General features: G+C 34.8%; 1 protein-coding gene across 1 annotated transcript in view; it reads right to left on the bottom strand.

Annotated features, from left to right (window-relative positions):
• Nucleotides 1–22,540, bottom strand: part of LOC132556470 (protocadherin Fat 4-like) — a 54,870-nt gene that overhangs the window by 19,311 nt on the left and 13,019 nt on the right. The window contains exons 2-18 of the mRNA XM_060220879.1: nt 9,171–9,396; nt 8,267–8,394; nt 7,251–7,564; nt 6,592–6,688; nt 6,147–6,388; nt 5,855–5,978; nt 5,504–5,749; nt 5,039–5,172; nt 4,779–4,889; nt 4,474–4,594; nt 3,764–4,009; nt 3,418–3,551; nt 2,286–2,415; nt 1,710–1,955; nt 1,134–1,267; nt 849–959; nt 402–522 (exon numbers count right to left, since the gene is read on the bottom strand). Of these exons, the coding sequence (XP_060076862.1) occupies nt 402–522; nt 849–959; nt 1,134–1,267; nt 1,710–1,955; nt 2,286–2,415; nt 3,418–3,551; nt 3,764–4,009; nt 4,474–4,594; nt 4,779–4,889; nt 5,039–5,172; nt 5,504–5,749; nt 5,855–5,978; nt 6,147–6,388; nt 6,592–6,688; nt 7,251–7,564; nt 8,267–8,394; nt 9,171–9,396 (2,865 nt within the window). The remainder of the gene's footprint in view (nt 1–401; nt 523–848; nt 960–1,133; nt 1,268–1,709; nt 1,956–2,285; nt 2,416–3,417; nt 3,552–3,763; nt 4,010–4,473; nt 4,595–4,778; nt 4,890–5,038; nt 5,173–5,503; nt 5,750–5,854; nt 5,979–6,146; nt 6,389–6,591; nt 6,689–7,250; nt 7,565–8,266; nt 8,395–9,170; nt 9,397–22,540) is intronic.

The following is a 22,540-nucleotide window of genomic DNA, read 5'->3' as shown; positions in this document are numbered from 1 at the left end:
CCAATCCAATATTAGATATACAAATAGTTGTTCTTTTTTATATATTCTTTACTATATATATATATATAAGCGACATGCTTTAAAATTAGAAAAGGATGCTCCCCTAGTTCATTTCTAATGGTATGTAACTAATAAATAATACACCCATATAATTAGTAAGGTGAAAAATAGGTATCTTTAGTGTTTTGCTTTATTAAGATAAGATTATATTTTATTGACTATAATGTTAAGCATACATTCCAAGAACTAGATGACAATTACATTTACTTATGATTGCGATTGGTTTGTATGATATAGAATAAGTTCAGGAATCACATTCAAGCGCTAAAGAATAAAGAAAAAAACCTTTTTAAATATTAGCTAACGGAAATGTCACCTTGTATGAAATATATAATACTAACTTGCTGCCAGGGTTATCTCCCCTGATGCAGAAACCGCAAATTTGCTATCAGTGTTGCCACTCGCGATAGAATATGTGACAGTATCGGCTGCGTCAGCATCTGCGCATGTTGTAGTCACGATCTGCGTGGACAAATTTATTATTAGAAAAAGTTTGTGTTTTAGAATAATTTGTAAGGAATTCCTATCAAAATAATATCTTTGTAAGAGCCTACTATATTACATATCATGCTTTCTTTCTATCTTTATTGATGGATTTTCCAAAGAAGTAAGCATATTGATCTACGCTTATGTGTATAAATGTTCTGAAGCTAATATTGAACCACAGAGAAAGTAAACGGTGTTCTTGGGTTATACCATTTGCTTCCCATTTTTAGCAGTATTTTTTTCTAAAAATGACTCCGTACAATAAAAACGGAAAATTGAAATTGGAAAAAGAATGACGGTACCGTAGCTGAAGCTGATGTGCTCTCTGCTATCTCCACTGTATATGCTGATGGCGAGAATATTGGGGAATTGTCGTTGACATCTGTCACCGAAACCGTGACGGAACCCGTAGCCTGTAAAACGACCATAATCTTATTTAGCTGCGTAAGGTTTATTTACAGTGAAGCAGTCATCAAACAAGATCGTTTTTAGTTAAAAAAAAGTGGAAAAAAAGCAAATCTAAAATTGATTTTATCCGCGACTAAAATAATGATATGAATGAAATAAGATGTAAATAATGTTGGTACCGCTGTTCCTCCACCATCTGTAGCCACCACTGTGATGACGTAGCTTGTGGTCGTCTCATAGTCAAAAGAGCTGGATAACGTAATACTACCCGAGGTCGAGTCTATAGAGAATACACTGGTACCACTGTTGGTTACTGAAATTGTATAAATTGGTCCACATTCTAATAATAGACTTTACATCAAACATGTAACACTGTAATCAACCTGTTATTCTCAATGCATTTATATTTCCAAGTAAAAAATCAAAGTTGTTATTTTTATATCATTATAGAAAATAATTCATTTACTCATATATTTTAAAGTTTTATATGTTGAATAAAATAATTTAGTGTAAAGTATACCCTCAATTATATCAAATGACTCATTGGTTGCTCTGAATTGATTACTATGTTGAAAGATTTAGTATTACAACAACATTAGAAAACCTGTCACGAAACACCACACGGTCATGGGTTAAACAACTATATTTTTTACTAACTTTCAACCATGACAACATATTTATTATGATTCTGTTGAGTCTCTGTTATTTTCAAATAGAACCTTAATCTCAAAAAATGTTTTATAAATTCCATGTACCTGCCGTTATGTCGTATGATACAATATCATGAGGTGATAAATCATCATCTGAAGCAGTATATGTTGTCACGGCTGTTCCAACACTCGTACTCTCCGCGAGACTGACGGTAGGATTGGAGGCAAATGATGGATTGTTGTCGTTTTCGGCTGAGAGGACGACGTCTACGGTAACAGTACTGGACAAACTACCGTCACTGACTTCTACAGCCAAACTGTACGACTGACTTCCGGTGTCGTAATCTAGGGCTTTAAATAATAAAAAAACTTTTATTTAAACCTGTTAGAGAAAGCATTTTCGATATGAATAACGTTTATTTCTTTTAGTGTCATCAATCATATTTTGTTATTTTCAAAGTTCACCCGATGCCTGTAAAAGGATACTGCTTATTGATTCAAAGATGTATTTTATTGGGTGTAGCTATATAGAACACTGATATGCAATATACTCCTTTACTGTTATCGATAGAAGAAGGAGAGAAACTCTAGTAATATTAAGTCGTAGTTATTGCTGTAGCCATATACAGAATTTAAAAATTAAAACCCGAGAAAAAAATGTCAACTGAACATTGTTCTTACTACATGCTGTTGTCAATATTCCAGATGCACTTGCTAGACTAAAGCAGGAATCTGCATTCCCTGAGGTAATTGTGTAGGCCAAAGTGGCTCCCGTATCACCATCTGTACAAGCCAGTGTCGTCACTGTTGTCTGTAATGATATGAACTCTAGTCAATCATCGCTCAATGATTTCTATCATCTTTATCAAACTTCTGCAAAAAGCATACTCGTCTTCACGTTACAAACAACAATAAACTTAGTATATGCCAAATCATGAATAGAACTTAATGACAAACCGGTTACGTCCGTCTAGGTCTGTACACTAACAATGAGGCGGTGGGGTTGGTGAAATTTTAGAAGGCAGTTAATGGCGGAGGAAGCTCAGTCATTTTTTAAGTTTAAACACATGTTATTGTCGTTAAGCAAAAGGATTGGGAACAAGTTTCAATAACTTTATTAACGCCCTTTCCTTTAGAAGAAAAACAATTGCATATATACATTACAAGACGGCTAAAATAATCATATACATATATCATTTTAATTAAGAGAGAGAGATTTTTTCCGAATTTCAAGGCTAAATGAATACATTCTTACAAAATACGTCTTAAATATATCTTACACTATATTATACATTTAACCTCGCCAACCGAATCACACCATCACACAACACAAGCATACTCGAAAGCCATGAATATGCGGACACAAAGCAAACTAATTGGAAAGAAATAATTATGCGATTTCAAAGAGAGACACAATAACATGGAACGTGACCTATCTAAAACCGGCGAGTACTCAAGATGTACAGTGCGCAGTGATCTATTGAAATAATTAATTGAATACAGCATGGGCTTGAATTATTTTAAAAACTTAACAAAATGAGTACTATTTACTTACAAATATGGGATTACAAATTAATAGTAATTTACTCACCCCAGACGAAGTTGTTTCCGCCAACGAAAACGTGTATGAAGACGAAGGACAGGCCGGGGTATTGTCATTAACATTTGTCACCGACAGTGTCACTGTTCCGGTACCCTACACAAACGAAACGTCATTGTTAGCAGCAATAACATACCATGTGTCTTACACAAATTTGGCCGAGTGGAATTTTCTAAGAGATACAATAAGCATACAATGGTTAGCTGTGCTTACCACGAGTCCGCCGCCATCAGTAGCCGTCACTGTGATCGTGTAGTCTGTTGTCGTGTCGTAATCCAGTGTTTTGGCCAAAGTTATGCTGCCAGTAGTCGCATCAATAGTGAAATAGGCACTACCCGAGTTCGATACTACAAATAGTAGAAATTTATGTTGTATGTAAATCTACTTTTGTGTGTTTATCGATATGGCTTTTTCAAGTACACTTCTTAAACCTTGTCATTACGTAGTAATATGGTTTAGTCTGATCAGAGACATATATAACACATGTGATATATACAATATATGTTAATATTTTAGAATGAAAATATGTTGTTCTATACCAGTACAAATGTTTCTTCACCTGCTGTGATAGCGTATGTAGAGATATCATGAGGTGAGGCGTCCGTATCTGTAGCTGCATACGTCGTCACCGCGGTACTAACACTGGAGCTCTCGGCCAGGGAGACTGTCGGGTTACTGGCGAAAGTGGGGGTCCCTTCGTTGGTCCCAGTGACTGTTATCTTAACAGTAGCGGTGGCCGTGGTACTGGTATCTGTGGCTTCCACGGTGAGTGTATAAAACGTCGTCTCCGTATCGTAATCAATGGCTGGAATAGTGAAAAATATATAAATATAGCATTATGTGCCTTTTTCATGTCTCGGGCAATCATTTCAGACGTCATGTAATCCCACTTTTTCGTGTCAATGAATTTGCCCCAATTACCGATAAAAATGGAAAAGATAAATTTCCTTTTTAATAAGAATTTTGATGTTATATGTGCAGGCCCGTAAGTTTCCTAATAGGTATGCATACGATAAACACATAGCAGAAGGATTTGAAAAAAGACCAATAATAATGGTGAAATATTTTTATCGTATGTGTAATTTACACTAGAAATGATGTCAATTTTTCATCGTTCGTAATTACTTTTCATTAATTACCATTAGTTATTGTAAGGACAGTATTACAATTGTAGTTTCATGTGTGTATTTTGTAAAAATGTGTTACAGATGTGATTCTTTGGCAAGTTTTGATATCAAAGAAGGTAAAATATCATTGGTATTATCTTACTTGCTGCCAGAAGTATTTCCCCTGATGCTGAGACAGAAAATTTACTGTCTGAATTCCCACTAGCAATAGAATACGTGACAGTATCTGCAGCGTCGGCGTCGGCGCATGTTGTAGTCACAACCTAAAATAGATATAAAATGTTTGTGATAAATCTTAAATACATAATTTTTCGTCGTTTTTCTTTAATTTTCTCATGTAAACGTTACAGGTGTTGTCTAATTGCAAATGATAAAATCAATTTAATTTACATATAACTGCTATGAAGAATCTGGTTAAAACTTATATTTGAATAATTATTGCAGTACCGTTGCGGAAGCCGATGTTGTCTCTGCTATTTCTACTGTGTACGCTGATGGAGAGAATATTGGAGAGTTGTCGTTTACATCGGTTACTGAAACTGTCACGGAACCAGTTGCCTGAAAAAAAATCAGCATTGAGTAATCATTTGTTTATTCATTTTTACAACATTGCAATATTTTCTTAAGTATTTTACAATATCACTTCAGACATTTTAAATGGTCCAGGCATAGACTTTTTGTCTTATTAGGACATAAGATGGCCTTACCGTCGTTCCTCCACCATCCACAGCTTCAACAGTAATGACGTAACTTGTAGCTGTCTCATAGTCCAAAGCACTTGTCAGCGTTATGCTTCCAGAGGTGGAGTCAACAGCGAACAGAGTTGACCCGCTGTTTGTAACTAAAATCAAAGCATAATAGTATAACAGTGACTTTTAAACCGTGTAATCATATTTTGATGGAACTCAAATTTTGTCCTTTTTCAAAAGAATACAATTCGATTGCACTTGATTTCGTTGAGAAAATACTTATAGTAAAATGTTCATGTAAAATTTCAGTTTTTAACACTACATAGATATATGAGATCGTTGGTTAAAAATTTACGAAAACAATGAAAATAAATCACTCGCGAAAATCAGTCTACAGTAGTTACAACGTTCGGATGGTTTTATACAATGTATATATGTTTATCTCACATACTGTTTTATTTCATAATTCCATCTCCCTTATACCTGCTGTAATGCCATAAGACACGACATCATGTGGAGATAAATCATCATCTGCTGCAGTGTATGTTGTCACAGCTGTTCCAATACTTGTACTCTCCGCGAGACTGACGGTAGGATTTGAAGCGAATGCGGGAGTGTTGTCGTTTTCGGCGGTGAGACTAACGTAAACAGTTACGGATGTAGATGTTGTCCCGTCACTGGCATCGATGGCGAGAGTGTAGGACTGACTACCGGTGTCATAGTCCAAAGCTGGAAAATTAAAGTAAATTAAATTTAGTGCAATCGATTTCCTATGATAGAATATGTTAATTGAGGTTTATATTTCATAATATGTTTGAATATTATGGTACATACTACAAGCGGTGGACAATGCGCCAGCAGCTGTCACAGAGAAGCATCCATCGGAGTTACCGGACGTTATTGAGTACGTCACAGAGTCTCCATCGGCATCGGTGCAGGCTAGAGTGGTCACCGCTGTCTGTTCACCAAAAAAATAACAATGGACATGTTGATTAATTATCTGTACTTGTATGATTACATTACATATTTGAAATCAGTGTTAATGAAAATTTCCAAAAATGAATCCTACCATTCTTCTAACGGTGAAGAGATAAAAAAGATATGTATTTGTCGTCAATATACAAACCCCGGATGAGCTTGTCTCCGCTATACTGTAAGTGTAGCTAGAAGAGGGGCAGGCTGGAGTGTTATCGTTCACGTCAGTGACGGTCACTGTGACTACAGACGTGGCACTATCTGATGGTGAACCGCCATCAGTCGCCTGTACAGTAAGAGAGTAGGATGTGGTCGTCTCATAGTCGAGGGCCAGTGTTAGATATATCTCTCCGGTCGTAGTGCCCACACCGAACCGTGCCTCGGAGTTACCACCTATATCATGTGTAAAACATGAAAATGATAATTTATTCTGTTGTAATATAGAATATACATAAATGATATTTGAGTGCACTTTAACGGTGACGTCAGTGATTACAGATAAAACCAACGGACCAATCAGTTATCTCTTCTTATGTTATAAAAATATATATCAATATCATTTCTTTGTTTATGGTTGTGTGACAGCCATTACATACCTATGATGCTGTATGTGAGCACTCCATCGTCGCCATCGTCAGCGTCTGACGCCTGTATAGTCGCTACTGTAGTCCCTACAGCACTGTTCTCAGCAACCTAGTGTAAAAAACGGCATTGTAGGTCAAGAGACGACAAACAACTTAAACGACAGATTTACAAATACAAGAACGGTTCTAATTCAGGACTTCCAGCAAAATGTCAATTAATATAGACAATAATTTATGTACAAATGCACGAAATCTAGACAAATGAAAAAACCACAAAAAGACAGAAGACGAAAAGCTCTATTCTTTTTGTCACTATGATGAATGTAATTTGAAAATAAGCGACCAAATAAATACAAGAAACAGTGAATATTCTGTCTCTTCGTGACAATTGAAATAGATTCTCTCCGTATTTTCAAAAAGACAACTTTTAAAAGGTCTTTAATATAATTCTATGTCTTAAGGCTGTTTAATTTTTGTCCATAAGGACAAAAATACTACAGACAAAGAATAACTTGTTGATTGAAACCATTTTGTCACCCCTTACATTGATTCTTATTACAAAACGTTAATGATAGGAATATGATTGACATCACAGTGACATTCGTAATGGATAGTAGAAAAGGACATGCAAATAAATAATGTATGGTTTAATAGACAAAGCATACGCCTACCGATATTGACGAGGGCGTGGTCCCCGATATCGCCGGAGTGTTGTCATTTGTCCCCGTTATTGTGACGTAAACATACGCAGTTCCGGTTAGATCTGATCCAGCAGTGGCTGTGTCCGTAGCTATCACAACGAGGCTATAGATATAGTTTTGTGAGGAGAGCGACTCGTAGTCGGTGGCTGTTCCTGTTGTTTGTAGAGTGGTACCGGAAATAGTAAACTTGGCTGAGGCATCGTCCCCACTCTGTATACTGAGTGCACAGTTTCCGTTAGTACCACTGTCAGCATCGGTACAAGTCAGGGCCGCAATAGATGTCGCTGTGAACAGACATTTGGATATCTTTGGAAATACTATCTTACATATACCATTGCACAGCATTGTTACGGTGAAACCTCACCAAAATCAGCCGTGTATTACCAGCCCATGAACTGCCAACAGAGTAGACATAGTATAAGAAATGTACAAATATTGAATTCGTCTTCTGTTATAACTGAAATAGAGAGATATAAGTTTTGAACTACATTCGTATGTGCATTCCTGCGTTATGAAGGTCAACAGTATTCGACCTTTATTGAAGTTGTTTTTATCCAGCTGGCATTCATAATGCCCATAAATGCATATCTGAAAGCAGTTCCATGCTTGAATACACACATGGAGTTAGGGACAGGGTAATACTTCCGCATATCGTTGTAAACATTGAGATTTTTAAAAAAGCATATGTTTATCTATAAACTTGTGTGATTTCAATGTCTTTGCAAATGTGTTAATTCGCTACACATTTAATGTGATGTCGAAGTGATTACATTTAGTAGTTCTTTACTTCAGCGACACTGTATCACAATTATATATAATCATCAGCGAGGTAAAAGTACTTAATGTCAACGTATGTAAGGTGCATAGATTACCGACTAACACCAGAGAGTACCTCAATCAGAATAGTTTGTATAGATAAGTATAATTTAGCTTTTATCATTACATATACTGTTAACATTTCATGGTTAAATACGACCCATACATACCGGAGGCGGACCCCTCTGGGATAGTTTTAGAATAGATGGCGGGACTAAAGGTGGGTGTGTTATCGTTGTAGTCGGTGATGGACACCGTCAGTGTAGGACTTGTAACAGGGGTAACGCCATCAGTCGCACTGAAAAATAATATCACTCATCGTTATCAAATAGTACAGGTATGAGCAAGTTAGCAGTAATGAGCAAGAGACAAAGAGTAATAGTACCTTTTCATCTAAATTTAGAATTACATAGTGTATTGCCAAATCATCAATTAAACTGCATGAAATAGTTGTTTGGTCCTTCTAGGACTTGTCAGTGATGCTATGGGCTTAAGGTGTTGAATCCTGGATGGGGCAGTGCGCTAACCCCGTGATTCCAAAGATGTGATAAAGTTATACTCTACTCAATTCATTTTGAAATTCTTAATTATATGATTAATTAATCAGTTCACCTTGACAAAAGTATTAATAAGATTTATATATTGGAAGTTTAACTCAAATGCATGTAAGCAACCTAATATCACATAATATGACATTGTCAATAGACCGATTCATCTTGTTAAACCTCCCAATAAGTTGTAGTTAAATGTTATAAAACATTACATTGCAATATAAAAAAACAATACAAACATACAAACAATATCAGAATGTCACATGATACTGATAGCATTGAAAAAATATTGGCTTTGTTGTCCCATGAAAATCGCAAAGCTTATGCCAGAAAATTGAAAAAATAGCATGGCTATTCCACGCAAAAGTTTTATCAAACATTGCAATGATCCTATCACGTTTCTAATCATAACAGTATAAGCTCTATCTAAAATCTCATGGATTAATAACCATAAAACAGCTTGCCAAAACACATCTTGCTTGACCATTCTAACGAATTTAACGAGAATGTTTGTCGTGCTTACCTGAACTGTAACGCGTATGACGTCGTTGTTTCGTAATCATACGCCGTATTGGTGTAGACTACGTCACCGATGACACTGAAACCTGAACCGGTCGATATGGAGTAGGTGATACTGTCGCCATCCGCGTCAGTAGCCGTGAGCTGATAGACGGAGACAGCAGTGGCTGTGTTCTCACTGATGGAGATAGACGTCGAGGTGGAGGGCGTGGTCCAGACGGGAGCAGCACCTAGAAATGGCAGGTATTATGAGTGCATGGTGTCATTTGTCCAACAACAATTAGCAACCATTGAGTCGATAAACGTGGGCAAAACAAGGGAAATATCTACAGGATAATGAGATAAGATTTCCCAGAAGGGAAAGCCCTTTCTGTCTTATCGGTGACATGTAAGAGTTGGTCCGTTGGAGCAATGATATATTTTGCCTTCAAAATTAGAAAAGCTAAAGATGTTTGTTTTCTATGTTTATAAAAATGCAAAACCATGAAAATAATTATCGTTAGAAATATTCGGTTGCACGACTACAAATAGCATGAATTTCTAAATAAGGAAAATTATTGTTACACTGAGTTTATGAATTCATAAATTTCAAAGATCGATGAAATGTCATAAAAATAATAGGAAGGGAATTTATTCACCTTATAAAATTCAAAAGTTAAAATATAGAAGTGCACATGTTCGGTATTACGAGAAATACATTTGTCATTACTACTATCGATTACTCTCATAATTTAGGACACAATGTTGCTTTGTTTACAGGTTTCCATCATCATCACCGTATAGCATAAACCTGAACTTGTTGGCACCACTACCTTATCGTAAAAGGCGACAACTAATGTTACTTAAAATTGGTATTAGGGTCTTTTCTCTGTCTCCTAAAATTCTCATCCTTTTTATATCTCTCACAACTTACTTCATTTCAGGTCTTAAAAAGGGGGCTGTGAGTTCTTTCCGATGACATACGAAAGTCTTTAAAATGGAACTTTGTGCATTGAATGGGATGCTACAAGGAATAGATACCAGTTAGCAGATAATGTAAGCTGGTGAGATTTCATCTTTTCTTGCCATGGCATAGCAGTATAATGAAACAATTAACACGCCCATCAGTAACCCAGTCAGCCACTGATACCACATGTATACGACCTTAGCTGTTGTTAGAACGTAAATTTGTTGAACAATGCAACACCCTATCAAACAAACAACAACGGTTCAATACTATTGCCTGTTCAACGATGGCACAAGGACGCACCCGTGAATAGAGATTCCCCACACAAATGTAAAATAAACCACACAGTCAAAGACAGTACAGTTAAATAATGATGTAAACAGTGTCACACGACTCTTTCGTCCTTCTCTGACTTGGTAGTGATTGTTCAGTATGGACTAAGTTGTTGAAATCTAGGAGACGATTGTTGAAAACGAATACTTAAAACAACAGGTACTCTAACGTAAAAAGCAATAATTTACATAAGTTTAAATGTTGAATAATTTCCAAAGAAAGCTAGGCGCGGGTAGGTATTCGGAACCTTGCCACAAAACACAAGAATTATAAATATGATATGCAGGTTTAGAGCCTCAAGACATATGGATTTGAATTTTTTCATCCTGTTTATAACATGATCGACCTTTAGATAAGGCTAGGAGACACTTATAACATGTGTCTTGTAAATAGGTATTCATCGACATTCAAACACGAGATGTAATAAATGTATTCAATCATCATGTAGACGACTTTAAACTTTATTTGATGGTTTGCTGCGAGATCATGGGAACATGAAGAAGAAACGTACATAGAACATTTGAGGAATACCATATATGCATAGTACTAGTGACTCAATGACATCACACGCGATGAAAGCTCAGTATAGAATAATGTCCACTTGACAATTAAGAATTAAAAAGCCGTCATGACAATTACACCACCCCACGGACTGTATACAGCGTAGTTGTAATGTACACATCTTGAAGTGGAGGAATCTACCAGATTTGTGTTTGAGATTTTACCTGTTTTGACAATACAACAGAATTCCCGCTTACGTCAATATCGCATGACAGTAGATCCGATCGTTAGTGAGTAGGGTCAAGTGTTTACAGAGCCCGAATACCATCCGTATAGTCGTAGGCGAGGAACTCTTTTGAACCGTTCAGAAAAATGCAACATTTTCAACTTTTGTGCTATAATTTGATCATAATGGTCGTTACTGATTTTAGTTCTTTTAATCAAACAACTACAAGTGTGAAGTGGTTTAATTTTTTTCATTATTCTGAAAGTCGTATTTTAAATACCCACAATAGACAGATGAATGTTGATAATATTAGATTTCTCAACATTGAACTACCAATATATGATCTTAAAAACAGGAATTTACCTTTGCAAAATAAACTTACTTTAAACAGATTTAATTACATTCTAATTGCATATAAAAAATATTTAAATTGCAGTGTTACGCAGTATCACTTTGATTTAAATTCTCTGTAAGCTTGTGCATTTTTAGAATTTTTCATTTTTTTATTAAGTGTTTTTTCATGGTTTTTTTGACGATATGATATGTTTGATAAGTTAAACAATAATAACAAATCATTTAGTTATCGTTATACCTCTAAAAGTATTCAAATAAAATTCGCTTAACAATACTTCAAAATTGAAATACTCCTTTTAAATAAGCGAATAACATGTCCATTGCTATAAGAAATGTATTGGTATTTGGTAAGTATCATATTACAACGATTAATTAGTCGGGGTGAGTGAGTAAAATGATATGTTTATTTGTACCTTTCTGCCTCCAAAACGTCCCTTGTCAACCTATTGTGAGTATTGTAAAATGTTTAAATTGGAAAAACTGTCGACATGTAACATTGTATGAGATCTGACGAGATGTCCTCAACACCATAATAAGAAACGCCGTCCTTTAGATGTTATTGCTGAGAGGAAATAATTAGGTAAAAGGTTCACAACGAAAGAATAATTTCTACAGTATTTCGAAGAGAAAAAAAACTGTTTTGGTATTGTATAGAAAAGCTGTCCTTTTTTATAAAATGCAATTACTTTTAATGGATTCAACTTTATTAACAATTATATATTATAAACTCCGTAGTATATTTATCTTCAATACAATGTCGTTCGTTTCCACTAAGTTGGCTCTAATTATCGGCATTGATGTATTTACAGCTTGGCAAACCTGACTACCTAAAATAGACATCACCTGAACTACATTGATATTTGATATATATTTACACTTTCATGGCATGGTCTCATAACTTACCAACCTAAATGTTTGTATTTATTTACATACACGCACGGAAATTCCACTAGTGTAAAAGTATATGGCTTTGTCCTTACTCTTACTGTAGGTGTTTGCTTACGTCCCTAAATCTTATTAAAATGTGGTTCAAATATGAAGACACATGCAAGACCTCTTAATGTTATATTACATGATATTTGCGAAAATGCAAATAAGGAAGTTGTATTATTTGTTCCTGAAACCATGACGCCCAAGTGATGGCTCCTGCTGCCTTTGTTATATCATGGTTGATCAATTGAACTCGTTTATTTTTTAACGAAATGTAAGATAACGTCGTGATTTTGAATGTTTTATCGAAATTTAATTTTATGAAAAGTTAAGGATTGTTAGTTACTTTCTGTAAAACATTACTTGGAACATGTAAGTCATATGAAGTCAATACACATTGATTCTAGAAAAAAAAAAAAAATAAATAAAAGCCAAAGCAGCCGGTACTGAGCATACCTTCAAAGGTCTTTGATATTGTCTTGTTCTACCCGGAAGTTCTGCACTTATAAATCAATTAATACTCTGTCCTGTTATATAAATGTCGCGCTCTCTATTTCAATTGAAGTAGTATAAGATATAATCTATATTGATAATGTTGAATGGTCTTCAAAACCAAGATTCGAAATAAAAATCAGCGGAATGAAAGCGAGATATGAACGAAAGAAACATTTATTTATAAGGAAAATAAGAAATATATTCTTGAAAGGTTTAAGTCACTTCTGCTTTTTAAAACCAAAACTAATGAAAAATCGAATTAACTGCATAATGTAGGTCCATTAACTGAAAAACAGGATCATTAATATCAAGAAAAAAATACAATAGTATCATTAAGAAAAAATGTCTTTGAAAAATTATTCTTTAAAATAATTGTTAAAAAACTGTGTCGTATATTGTTAATAAGATTGGAAAATAAATCAAGCAGTTAAATTGTCATTTCTTTTTGTAAATAAAAATAGTCTGCACTCCTATATTGTCACTAGTATCTGACAGAAACCATTCGATTTGATATTTTGGTGCTGAAAATAAAACCCTTTAAAATCAGGTGATGTTTTATTCAGCAGTGAGCATTGTCCTTGATTTTTTATGCAATTTTCACGATATCTATATTTCATCTTGCCTTTTTTTCACGAAATATTATCAACTGTTGTTTACATTTCTATTGGCGTTTGCGATCGGACGAAACGTACAATAATGGAAACGATTACTACATCAATTATACAATTATCTTCTTAAAAGTATTGAGTGACACAAAACATATTCGGACGTCAGATATAATCACTTCTTTATCTGCATTTCAATTAAAGAAATTTACGAGTGTGAGCAACCTCACTCAAATGTGTTATGTAGTCGACATCAATTTCTTTAGATACATAAGCCATGATAATTTATCGAACCAGTGTCATTTTTCTTACCAACTCGTCGTTTTAAAAATCCAATTCATTAGATCTATTCTTATCTATAAAAAGAGGATTTTCCGTTATAAATAAGCAAAGAATGACGAGTCATGCAAGGGTATTGTTACATTACAACTATTTAAATACAACCAAAATATATAATGGTTTAAACCCGACGTTTAGGTAGTACAAAAATGAACATATAATAGCTAATAATATGTATTTTCATTTACATCGTTTACAAGGTGAATAGTTCAGTATGAAAGTACATATACGACTGCTAAAAGTGAGAAGAGCTTTGAGTTAATTAAGACACCGACTACTGAAGTAAGGGGGAGGGGAAAGGTAGTAATCGCCTTATAAAATATGTTTAAAACCATGTACATGTATTGTCTAAAAGCAGCTCAGAAAAGTGTTATAAACTACATTTCAGTTTTAATCAAAATATAGATAGACTCTTGTAATACAATTGTTCAAACCATTCAAAATTTACTATTAAGACATAAATCATACTTCATTAACTCAGTACTCAACGCCACAGTTGTTGTGAGTAAAATAAGATCCAATATTGCATTGAATATTATATGTAAATCGTTAATATTGATTGTGATGGATTATGTGGCTCCTGCGTCTCCACATCTGAAATTTGACTTTTCTTTTGACCACTTTGGATTTTCCTTCGTCGCCTTCGTGGCTTCAAATTTTATGCCCTTAGCATCACTGACAAGTCCTAGAAGGACGAAACAGCTGTATGATGTAGCATCAATTACGAGTCCTAGAAGGACGAAACAGCTGTATGATGTAGCATCAATGACGAGTCCTAGAAGGACGAAACAGCTGTATGATGTAGCATCAATGACGAGTCCTAGAAGGACGAAACAGCTGAACGATGTAGCATCAATGACGAGTCCTAGAAGGACGAAACAGCTGTACGATGCAGTTTGATGCATTGTTTGGCTCTACTGTATTTAACTCTAAGTTCATAAAAAGGTGCTATTCACTTGTGTGTAAAATCTTTTGTATCAACGATAATGTGATGTATTTGGTGATAGAAAAAAAAGTGTATCGTAAGCATTAGTAATAGCCTCACATCACTTAAAAATGATAACAATAGGTGTCAATGTTCGGACTACGGGGAATGAAATTTCGAAAGTCGCACTAAAAGCTTAAAAAAATATAGATATCACTGAAATCACGAGGGCTTACGTTTACTCCATATGGTTTTTTTCAATGTTAATATTTTTTGCGATTATGTTCAATTCTCAAAAATTGAAAAATAATCCACGAAAATAATAACTTTAGTATATATACAAACAGAGAGTTGTTTAAAGTTCAAGTGAAAGTCAAATTATGGAAGAACGATCTTGACCAAAGACTTTGTACATATAGACTCAACTTCATTGAACAATAGTGTAATAACTACGGTACATCAAGCTGTATATATTCATAACTTATCTCATTATTATCAATCCTATATAAGTGTTCGACCACATTTCAACAGTAAATAAAAGTACAACCTAGCAAGGTTATCATAAAAGGTGGATTATACCAGATAAATATTATGAAAAACTTTGTCAAAAGTTAAAGAGCAAAGTAACTATATCAATGACGTCATACATGGTGAAGTCGTAGGATTATAGTGATTATGTAAACTAACACCGCGTGTAGTAAGATGTAGGATTTAAAAATATTCTTTTCAAAAACGTGAAACCGCAATTAAAATTTTCTGTTTTGTTATCGATGAGTGTACTTAACAGCTGAACTTATGTTAAGGTACGCTTATCTATATGTAACAAAAATCACTTTAGTTCTCTTTTAATAGTGTAGAAATTAAGATAGTCGATTTTGTTCAAATATGAAGAAACATTAGTAATAAATTTGTTTTTAAGATAAATTTAGTTAAAACAAACAACAAAAAAGTCAATGTTTGAATTTCAATCTTTTCTCCTCGAAGAATTGCATATTATTCTGTACTAATTCCAACTTACAAATAAAATAAATGTTCCGGTTCATTGAGAGCCCGTTTTTGTTCATTTCACTTAACTGATATCACTGAAACGATTAGGTGTTACCGCTAATGCAACGTTTATCAGCTGTTTACTATTCATCACCTAATCAATTTTTTGTGATATTACTATCATGAAATGATAAATTCAACTTTCAGGAGTTGAATAGGTGATATCACCCATTCATTGCGCTGATATCACCTATTTAGTTTGATTTGATGATATCTCGTAATATTCTCTGAAACCCTTGAATTAGTGATTGCTACCCCGTAAAATTTACAATGGAATGTGGTGATACCATCAATTAAAATTTATTTTGATGTAGTGATAAGACCTATCTATTGCGATGATATATCCGATTTTTTTATGATTTCTCTACAGCGAATGGGTGATATAATTAATGAATAGGCGATATCGCTTGAATGAATAGGGAAGATCGCCTAATCGTTTTAGTATAATCACTTAACTGCATTTAAAAATGAAACGCCACCCCACACCGGTTCAATCCAACAAATATATTGTGACAATTTGACAAGATTGTCATTATAGAACATCCGAGTCTAGACTTGTTAGTTGATTTTGTCATAATGTCTTCCACAAATTCGGGAAAATTTGAGACAGGCATTCATGAGTATTTAACTGACATATATCAAGCAGGCATACGTAGAAAATGTATATTAAGATATTGTGCACACAGAATGCGATTTCTTATCGAGACTTAACCCCATGTAGGCAGACAAATATATATCCATAAAGTGCAAATTCGAGCGCTTCCTAATCGACATTTCTATCCTTTAATTTAGCTTTAGTATTTCGTAGTAATGTATATCTCAAATACTTCCGAGAAAAATCCTGACAACTACTTTACATAACTCGCTACATATATATAAAATGTAGAATATTTCTGTATTCTATTGCGTTCATACCATCGTTAACGAAAAACAAATGCTGCTACAGATCCCTATATCACCACGAGAACCACGGTAAACTACAGAACACAACAGGAAGGTGAGATATAGGTTAAACCTATCAATACCTTTCACAGATGTTCGTAAATCAACAACAAGAAAAGTTTTGTAAATATACACATAGTCTGTGTACATTAACGCCTTTGTGACACTCCAACAAGAATGAGAAGTTCTTTGAGACATAACTTGCCACATGTCTGTGTCCGATAGACCTCTTTAATATTGGTAATATCTTTTGACTGAAATTTCGATAAACCGTATGAATTTCTTTGGATTAAATTCCCCTAGTAAAATGCATGATACTTAGAAATGATTTTAATGGATATCTCTCCTTAGCTCCCTCAATGAATTTACAATGTGACGTTCAACGTAACATAATGTCAACTTATTTGGTAGCGTGACCTCGTTTTGTCAGCCTAAAGTTGCGTCTCTTCGAAATATTATATTCGTTAACTTCTGACATGTCATTTTTGTTTGGTGTTATTTACCATTACGTTTCTGGTTCGTTTCTTGAAGAAAACCAAAAAGATACACTATAGCATGGAAGGTATGCCGTGATATCTTTCTTATGTCAAAGTTACCTACATTTGTATATGTGGAAATGATTCTATTGTACCTGAACTAGCCGCTTTGTGAAAGAAAACCTGGGATTCGCCAAAAATTGACCAAGTCAAATAAAAAATTTTCATGGATGAACATGATGAAATTGAATTTCTTAAGAGGTTGAAGTCGCTCATAAAAAACGATATCTACGTAAAATTGCTGTGAATGGAAGAAATATGACAAAGTAATGTTTATAGTGTGAAAGTAAAAATCACTCCCAGTTAATATATAATTGTTACATCTGTAAAACGAGTTTTTTTCAAAGCTGTACACTAACCAAACAAGACGGACAGTGCTTTAGTGATGATAAGAAGTACAGTGTTAGTCCGATATCTCTGATCGAAGTTAAGGTCTTTCAAACCAGAAAACATGAATTTTTTATGTACCAGTGTCAGTGCCCAGGTAACAGGGTGCAGTGTTATAGAAACTTTGAAGAGGACCAGACACCGATTCTCTGACACGTTTTAGGGTTTAAGACTTAAATCAGTTCTGATTGTTTTACTCGGTCACCGTGTCAGGGCAGGGAGTATAAAGAGAACCAGTAAAACGCGACCAGTTAGCTTTATACGACAGCTAAATACAAGCGAAAAATAAATCGTGTTCACATATATATAGGTATGAAATATGAACGGATAATCAATTGCAAAAATTAATTGTTTTTCTTTTATTTTGTTGATTTTAAGACATATGGAATGTTAATCTCTACTTAATAATAGGTGTGTATATTCTTCTTATCAGCTACTCAACGCGATATTATCTGTTAGGATTTGTTTTAAAACATTTTGATATCTAAAATACTACCGTTATCAACTAATGATTCCGAATACATTACTCGCTGATATAAATACAATTCATGAAAAAAACAAAATATTTAAGATATTAACTAGAGCAAAATATTCATATAGTATATTTATCTGCTATCTCCCACGTGTCTAGATTCTTTAAGGGTATATCAAATAAGACAAAACATGATGAATCGCCGGACGATTTACACTTATGGTAGGTTAAAATTAAAACGAATTACCACACACCTCTCACTAACTGTTAACGAGCTCTCGACAAATAGAGGGTACCATTACATAGTGATAACGTGTTGTTGAACTAAACATTACTAAATAAATAGACAGATTACAGGAGTTGACAGAAATTTAACAGGATGATCGAGAGTTAAATAGAAGGAAGATATATTTGGAATCGTTAAGAAAGTAAATCAGTGCAAATATTTTAATTTCTGGTTTTAAATCTCCCAGTGAAGTATCTTGATCCACTTGGAGAGTGGCGCCTAATACGAATGATTTCGACTGGACACGATAATTGTAAAACACATAGGAGTCGTAATGATTACATCTACTCGGTGCCATTTAAAACGATTTTGAAACCAAATACATGTTCTGGTATTTGTAATACATCAATACACATTTTCAATGACCAAATGAAAGTTGTGTTAACCTTGTACGTCATGTTAAATATCTGTGAAAATCTCCAGTTTGAACTAATTTTTAGTGTTCTTTTATCAGAATTCACCTTGTGTGGTTGAAGTTCCTACAGTATATCAATACAGAATACTTGGTATCCATTGGCTAACCATCGTTTGCAGTTTAATGTTATGATGTGTTGTGACAACATTAATCAAGTACCACGAGTGTGGTAGTTGAACCCAAAAAAGAAAAATTAATCACTTTTTTTGCCATGCTATCGACTTAAATGTAACCATTCAGTAAGCTGGGGGTAATTAAGTTAACAATGCAGGGAAACGTATCTTCAATTTACCTTCAGTATAAGATTATGACAAAGGACCTTTTGGTAAGGTACTTGTATCAAATGGAAGGAACGACTAGTGGGACGGTGAGAAGACCTTGGACTTCTACAGCTAAGGCCTAGATTAAAGAGGAGAGGAAATCAGTTTCGTTCTCTTTTCGACCAATATTTAAAAAATATTTTTTACGAATATCCAAGTCAAAAACTTGATTATAAAATGCAAGTGATTTTGGGTTTATATTCGAGAAACTTTTTTTTTTTCATCTTCATCTAATTATGATTAACGAACCAGAGAAAGGTTGAAGCTACATTAGAACCAACGTCTGATATATGTTTAAGATATCATTGTTATCTCTATACTCCATTTTGTAATTTCTCAGTCTCCATGAATTTGGCAAATAACTTAATCCTTCTGTTAAGCGATAGAGCACAGATGTATGTCGTAGAATAATTGGAATTTGTCGATAAAGGAAAAACAAAAGCGTGGACAACTTGTAGTCCCATGCCTTGGACAGATCAGACAGTCCCGAATGTGATACGCCACATAACGACAAGTCATCCTACAAACTCTTATCAATCGGCTTGTATCTTTGAAATTTGTTTTGTCATTTTTTATATCTGTAAAACCAGTGAAACTCATGGTCAGGCTAAGAAATTTGACTTTTAATCTGAAAGAAACCTTGAACTTTGGTGTATGAAGATGAGAATAATTCACGGCTGTTCCAACTCCCCTCACGAAAATACAAACATTCTATCATACGTGCTTGATTCTGATGTGTTAGTGATAAAAATCATATCTCCACATGAAATGAATCAACATTTATTTTTTTAATTTTGTGTTTTGGTGATGTTTTTGTTTTTGTTTTGTTTCTTGTTTTTTTTTTTTTTTTGTCTTTATTCAGTTAATTCTGTAAACTCCAAAATGTCACTTGAACTACATGTAGGGTAATTATGTATGCATGAAAACTCCACATATGAAATTAGTTTTCCGTTTTCTTTGATTACAAACAGTAAGCTTACACCTTCCAGTGAAATTTGAATTTTATATGAACGTCATAGTATATATTAATGTATTAATCCTATTTAGAAATTCAAATAACAAAACACGGCAACAGGAAAAATATGTGTAATGGCACTAGATTATCACAGCTGGTATTGGCACGCCGACCGATAAAGAAAGAAATTTGTTATATTTTCAACAAAACTAACTGATGTTAAGTAGTTTTTCTCATGACATCAAACGAAAATTCATTGAAGGGATCTGTATAAAATTCGTTGTGCCTGGATTAATATTTGTGGACAAAGACATACTACTGTATCACCTTTGATGTGTTCACAATACCTGCGTCCAGCGAACAGATTCAGTAGTGAAAGAAACACACATTGCTATAACCGATTTAAATGCGAAACTACGGCTAATCCTCGAATATTGCTTTTCACATACCAACTTTAACCTCCTCCTTGTCGATTAATATATATTTAGATAAGTCATTCAGTTTGATTTACTCCATCCGATATTAGTTCATAAGATCAATAGTGAAAATGAAATCGTAAAAAAATAGATCGAAAAAAAAATTATTGAACTTAACCTCCGCTCGAACCTAATCTATAACGTATTTAAACCGCACAAACATATATTTTCTAGGTACGTTTGTGGGTGAAGTACCCAAAGCACGCTTTCTATACAATATATAAAAAGATCTCATAACTACTTTTAATATGTGTTTGTGTATGTTAAGTGTATTTCGAATAAACTTGAGAGGGCATGTATTCCTTTTAATGCCTGCTCAATTATTTTTTTTAATCTAAATACAATAATTCAGTAATATTCAACTGTAAATGTTGACCTCACGTGAGTACTTTTAGAGGGCAGTGTTGACTATCAGGATTGTTAAAAATATTAAAAAACATGATAATTTGATTTGTTTCATGCAATGGCGCTTTAAAGGAACATGGCTCATACCACCATACCTAATGTAATAATAATACTGGTGGTTTTATATTTCAGACTTAATTAACTTGTGGAGGGGTACTGGAATGTTAAGTCGCGTAGGAGGTTTTGCGTGAGCTAACATCAATGCTGAATAGAGAAGGACACTCCTAAAGCAGCCTTAAGGCTATCTGCTAACGTCTGTCTAATCTAAGAAAAGCCAACAATATTTTCGATGAAGATTTAACCCCCTCACCCACCACTACCTTCTTTTTCTACAGGGATGATGATCCTCTGTTGCATAAAATGTGGTGCCACTTACCATTGGGATATGGTAGGATACCTCCCTATTTTACAGAGGTATGGTCTCATTTAAGTATTTGTAGTTACAGATTATCATTTGAAAGATACTTTTCTCTAACCCTGGACAGGTATATCCACGCTTTTTTACCGGGGTGAGATTTCCATGTCTCTAACCCTGGACAGGTAAATCCACGCTTTTTACCGGGATGAGATTTCCTTGTCTCTTACCCTGGACAGGTAAATCCACCCTTTTTCCCGGGGTGAGATTTCCATGTCTCTTACCCAGGACAGGTAAATCCACCCTTTTACCCGGGGAGAGATTTCCTTGTCTCTTACTGGCCTTAACAGGTAAATCCACGCTTTTTACCGCGGTGAGATTTCCATGTCTCTAACCAAGGACAGGTAAATCCACCCTTTTTTTTTACCGGGGTGAGATTTCCATTTCTCTTACCCTGGACAGGTAAATCCACGCTTTTTCCCGGGGTGAGATTTCCATTTCTCTTACCCTGGACATGTAAATCCACCCTTTTTCCCGGGGTGAGATTTCCATGTCTCTTACCCTGGACAGGTAAATCCACCCTTTTTCCCGGGGTGAGATTTCCATGTCTCTTACCAAGGACAGGTAAATCCACCCTTTTTCCAGGGGTGAGATTTCCATGTCTCTAACCAAGGACAGGTAAATCCACCCTTTTTCCCGGGGTGAGATTTCCTTGTCTCTTACCCTGGACAGGTAAATCAGGTAAATCCACCCTATTTTACCGGGTGAGATTTCCATGTCTCTTACCCTGGACAGGTACACCCTGTAAATCCACCCTTTTTCCCGGGGTGAGATTTCCATGTCTCTTACCCTGGACAGGTAAATCCACCCTTTTTCCAGGGGTGAGATTTCCATGTCTCTAACCAAGGACAGGTAAATCCACCCTTTTTCCCGGGGTGAGATTTCCTTGTCTCTTACCCTGGACATGTAAATCCATGCTTTTTACCGGGGTGAGATTTCCATGTCTCTTAGGACAGGTAAATCCACCCTTTTTCCAGATTTCCTTGTCTCTTACCCTGGACATGTTAATCCATGCTTTTTACCGGGGTGAGATTTCCTTGTCTCTTACCCAGGACAGGTATATC

This window comes from Ylistrum balloti, unplaced genomic scaffold, assembly GCF_031769215.1.
Source record: "Ylistrum balloti isolate Yb309-2 unplaced genomic scaffold, AGI_CSIRO_Ybal_v1 Utg370572, whole genome shotgun sequence".
Classification (NCBI taxonomy): domain Eukaryota; kingdom Metazoa; phylum Mollusca; class Bivalvia; order Pectinida; family Pectinidae; genus Ylistrum; species Ylistrum balloti.
Note: the sequence above shows the minus strand (reverse complement) of the source record. Positions and strands in the feature narration are given on the sequence as shown.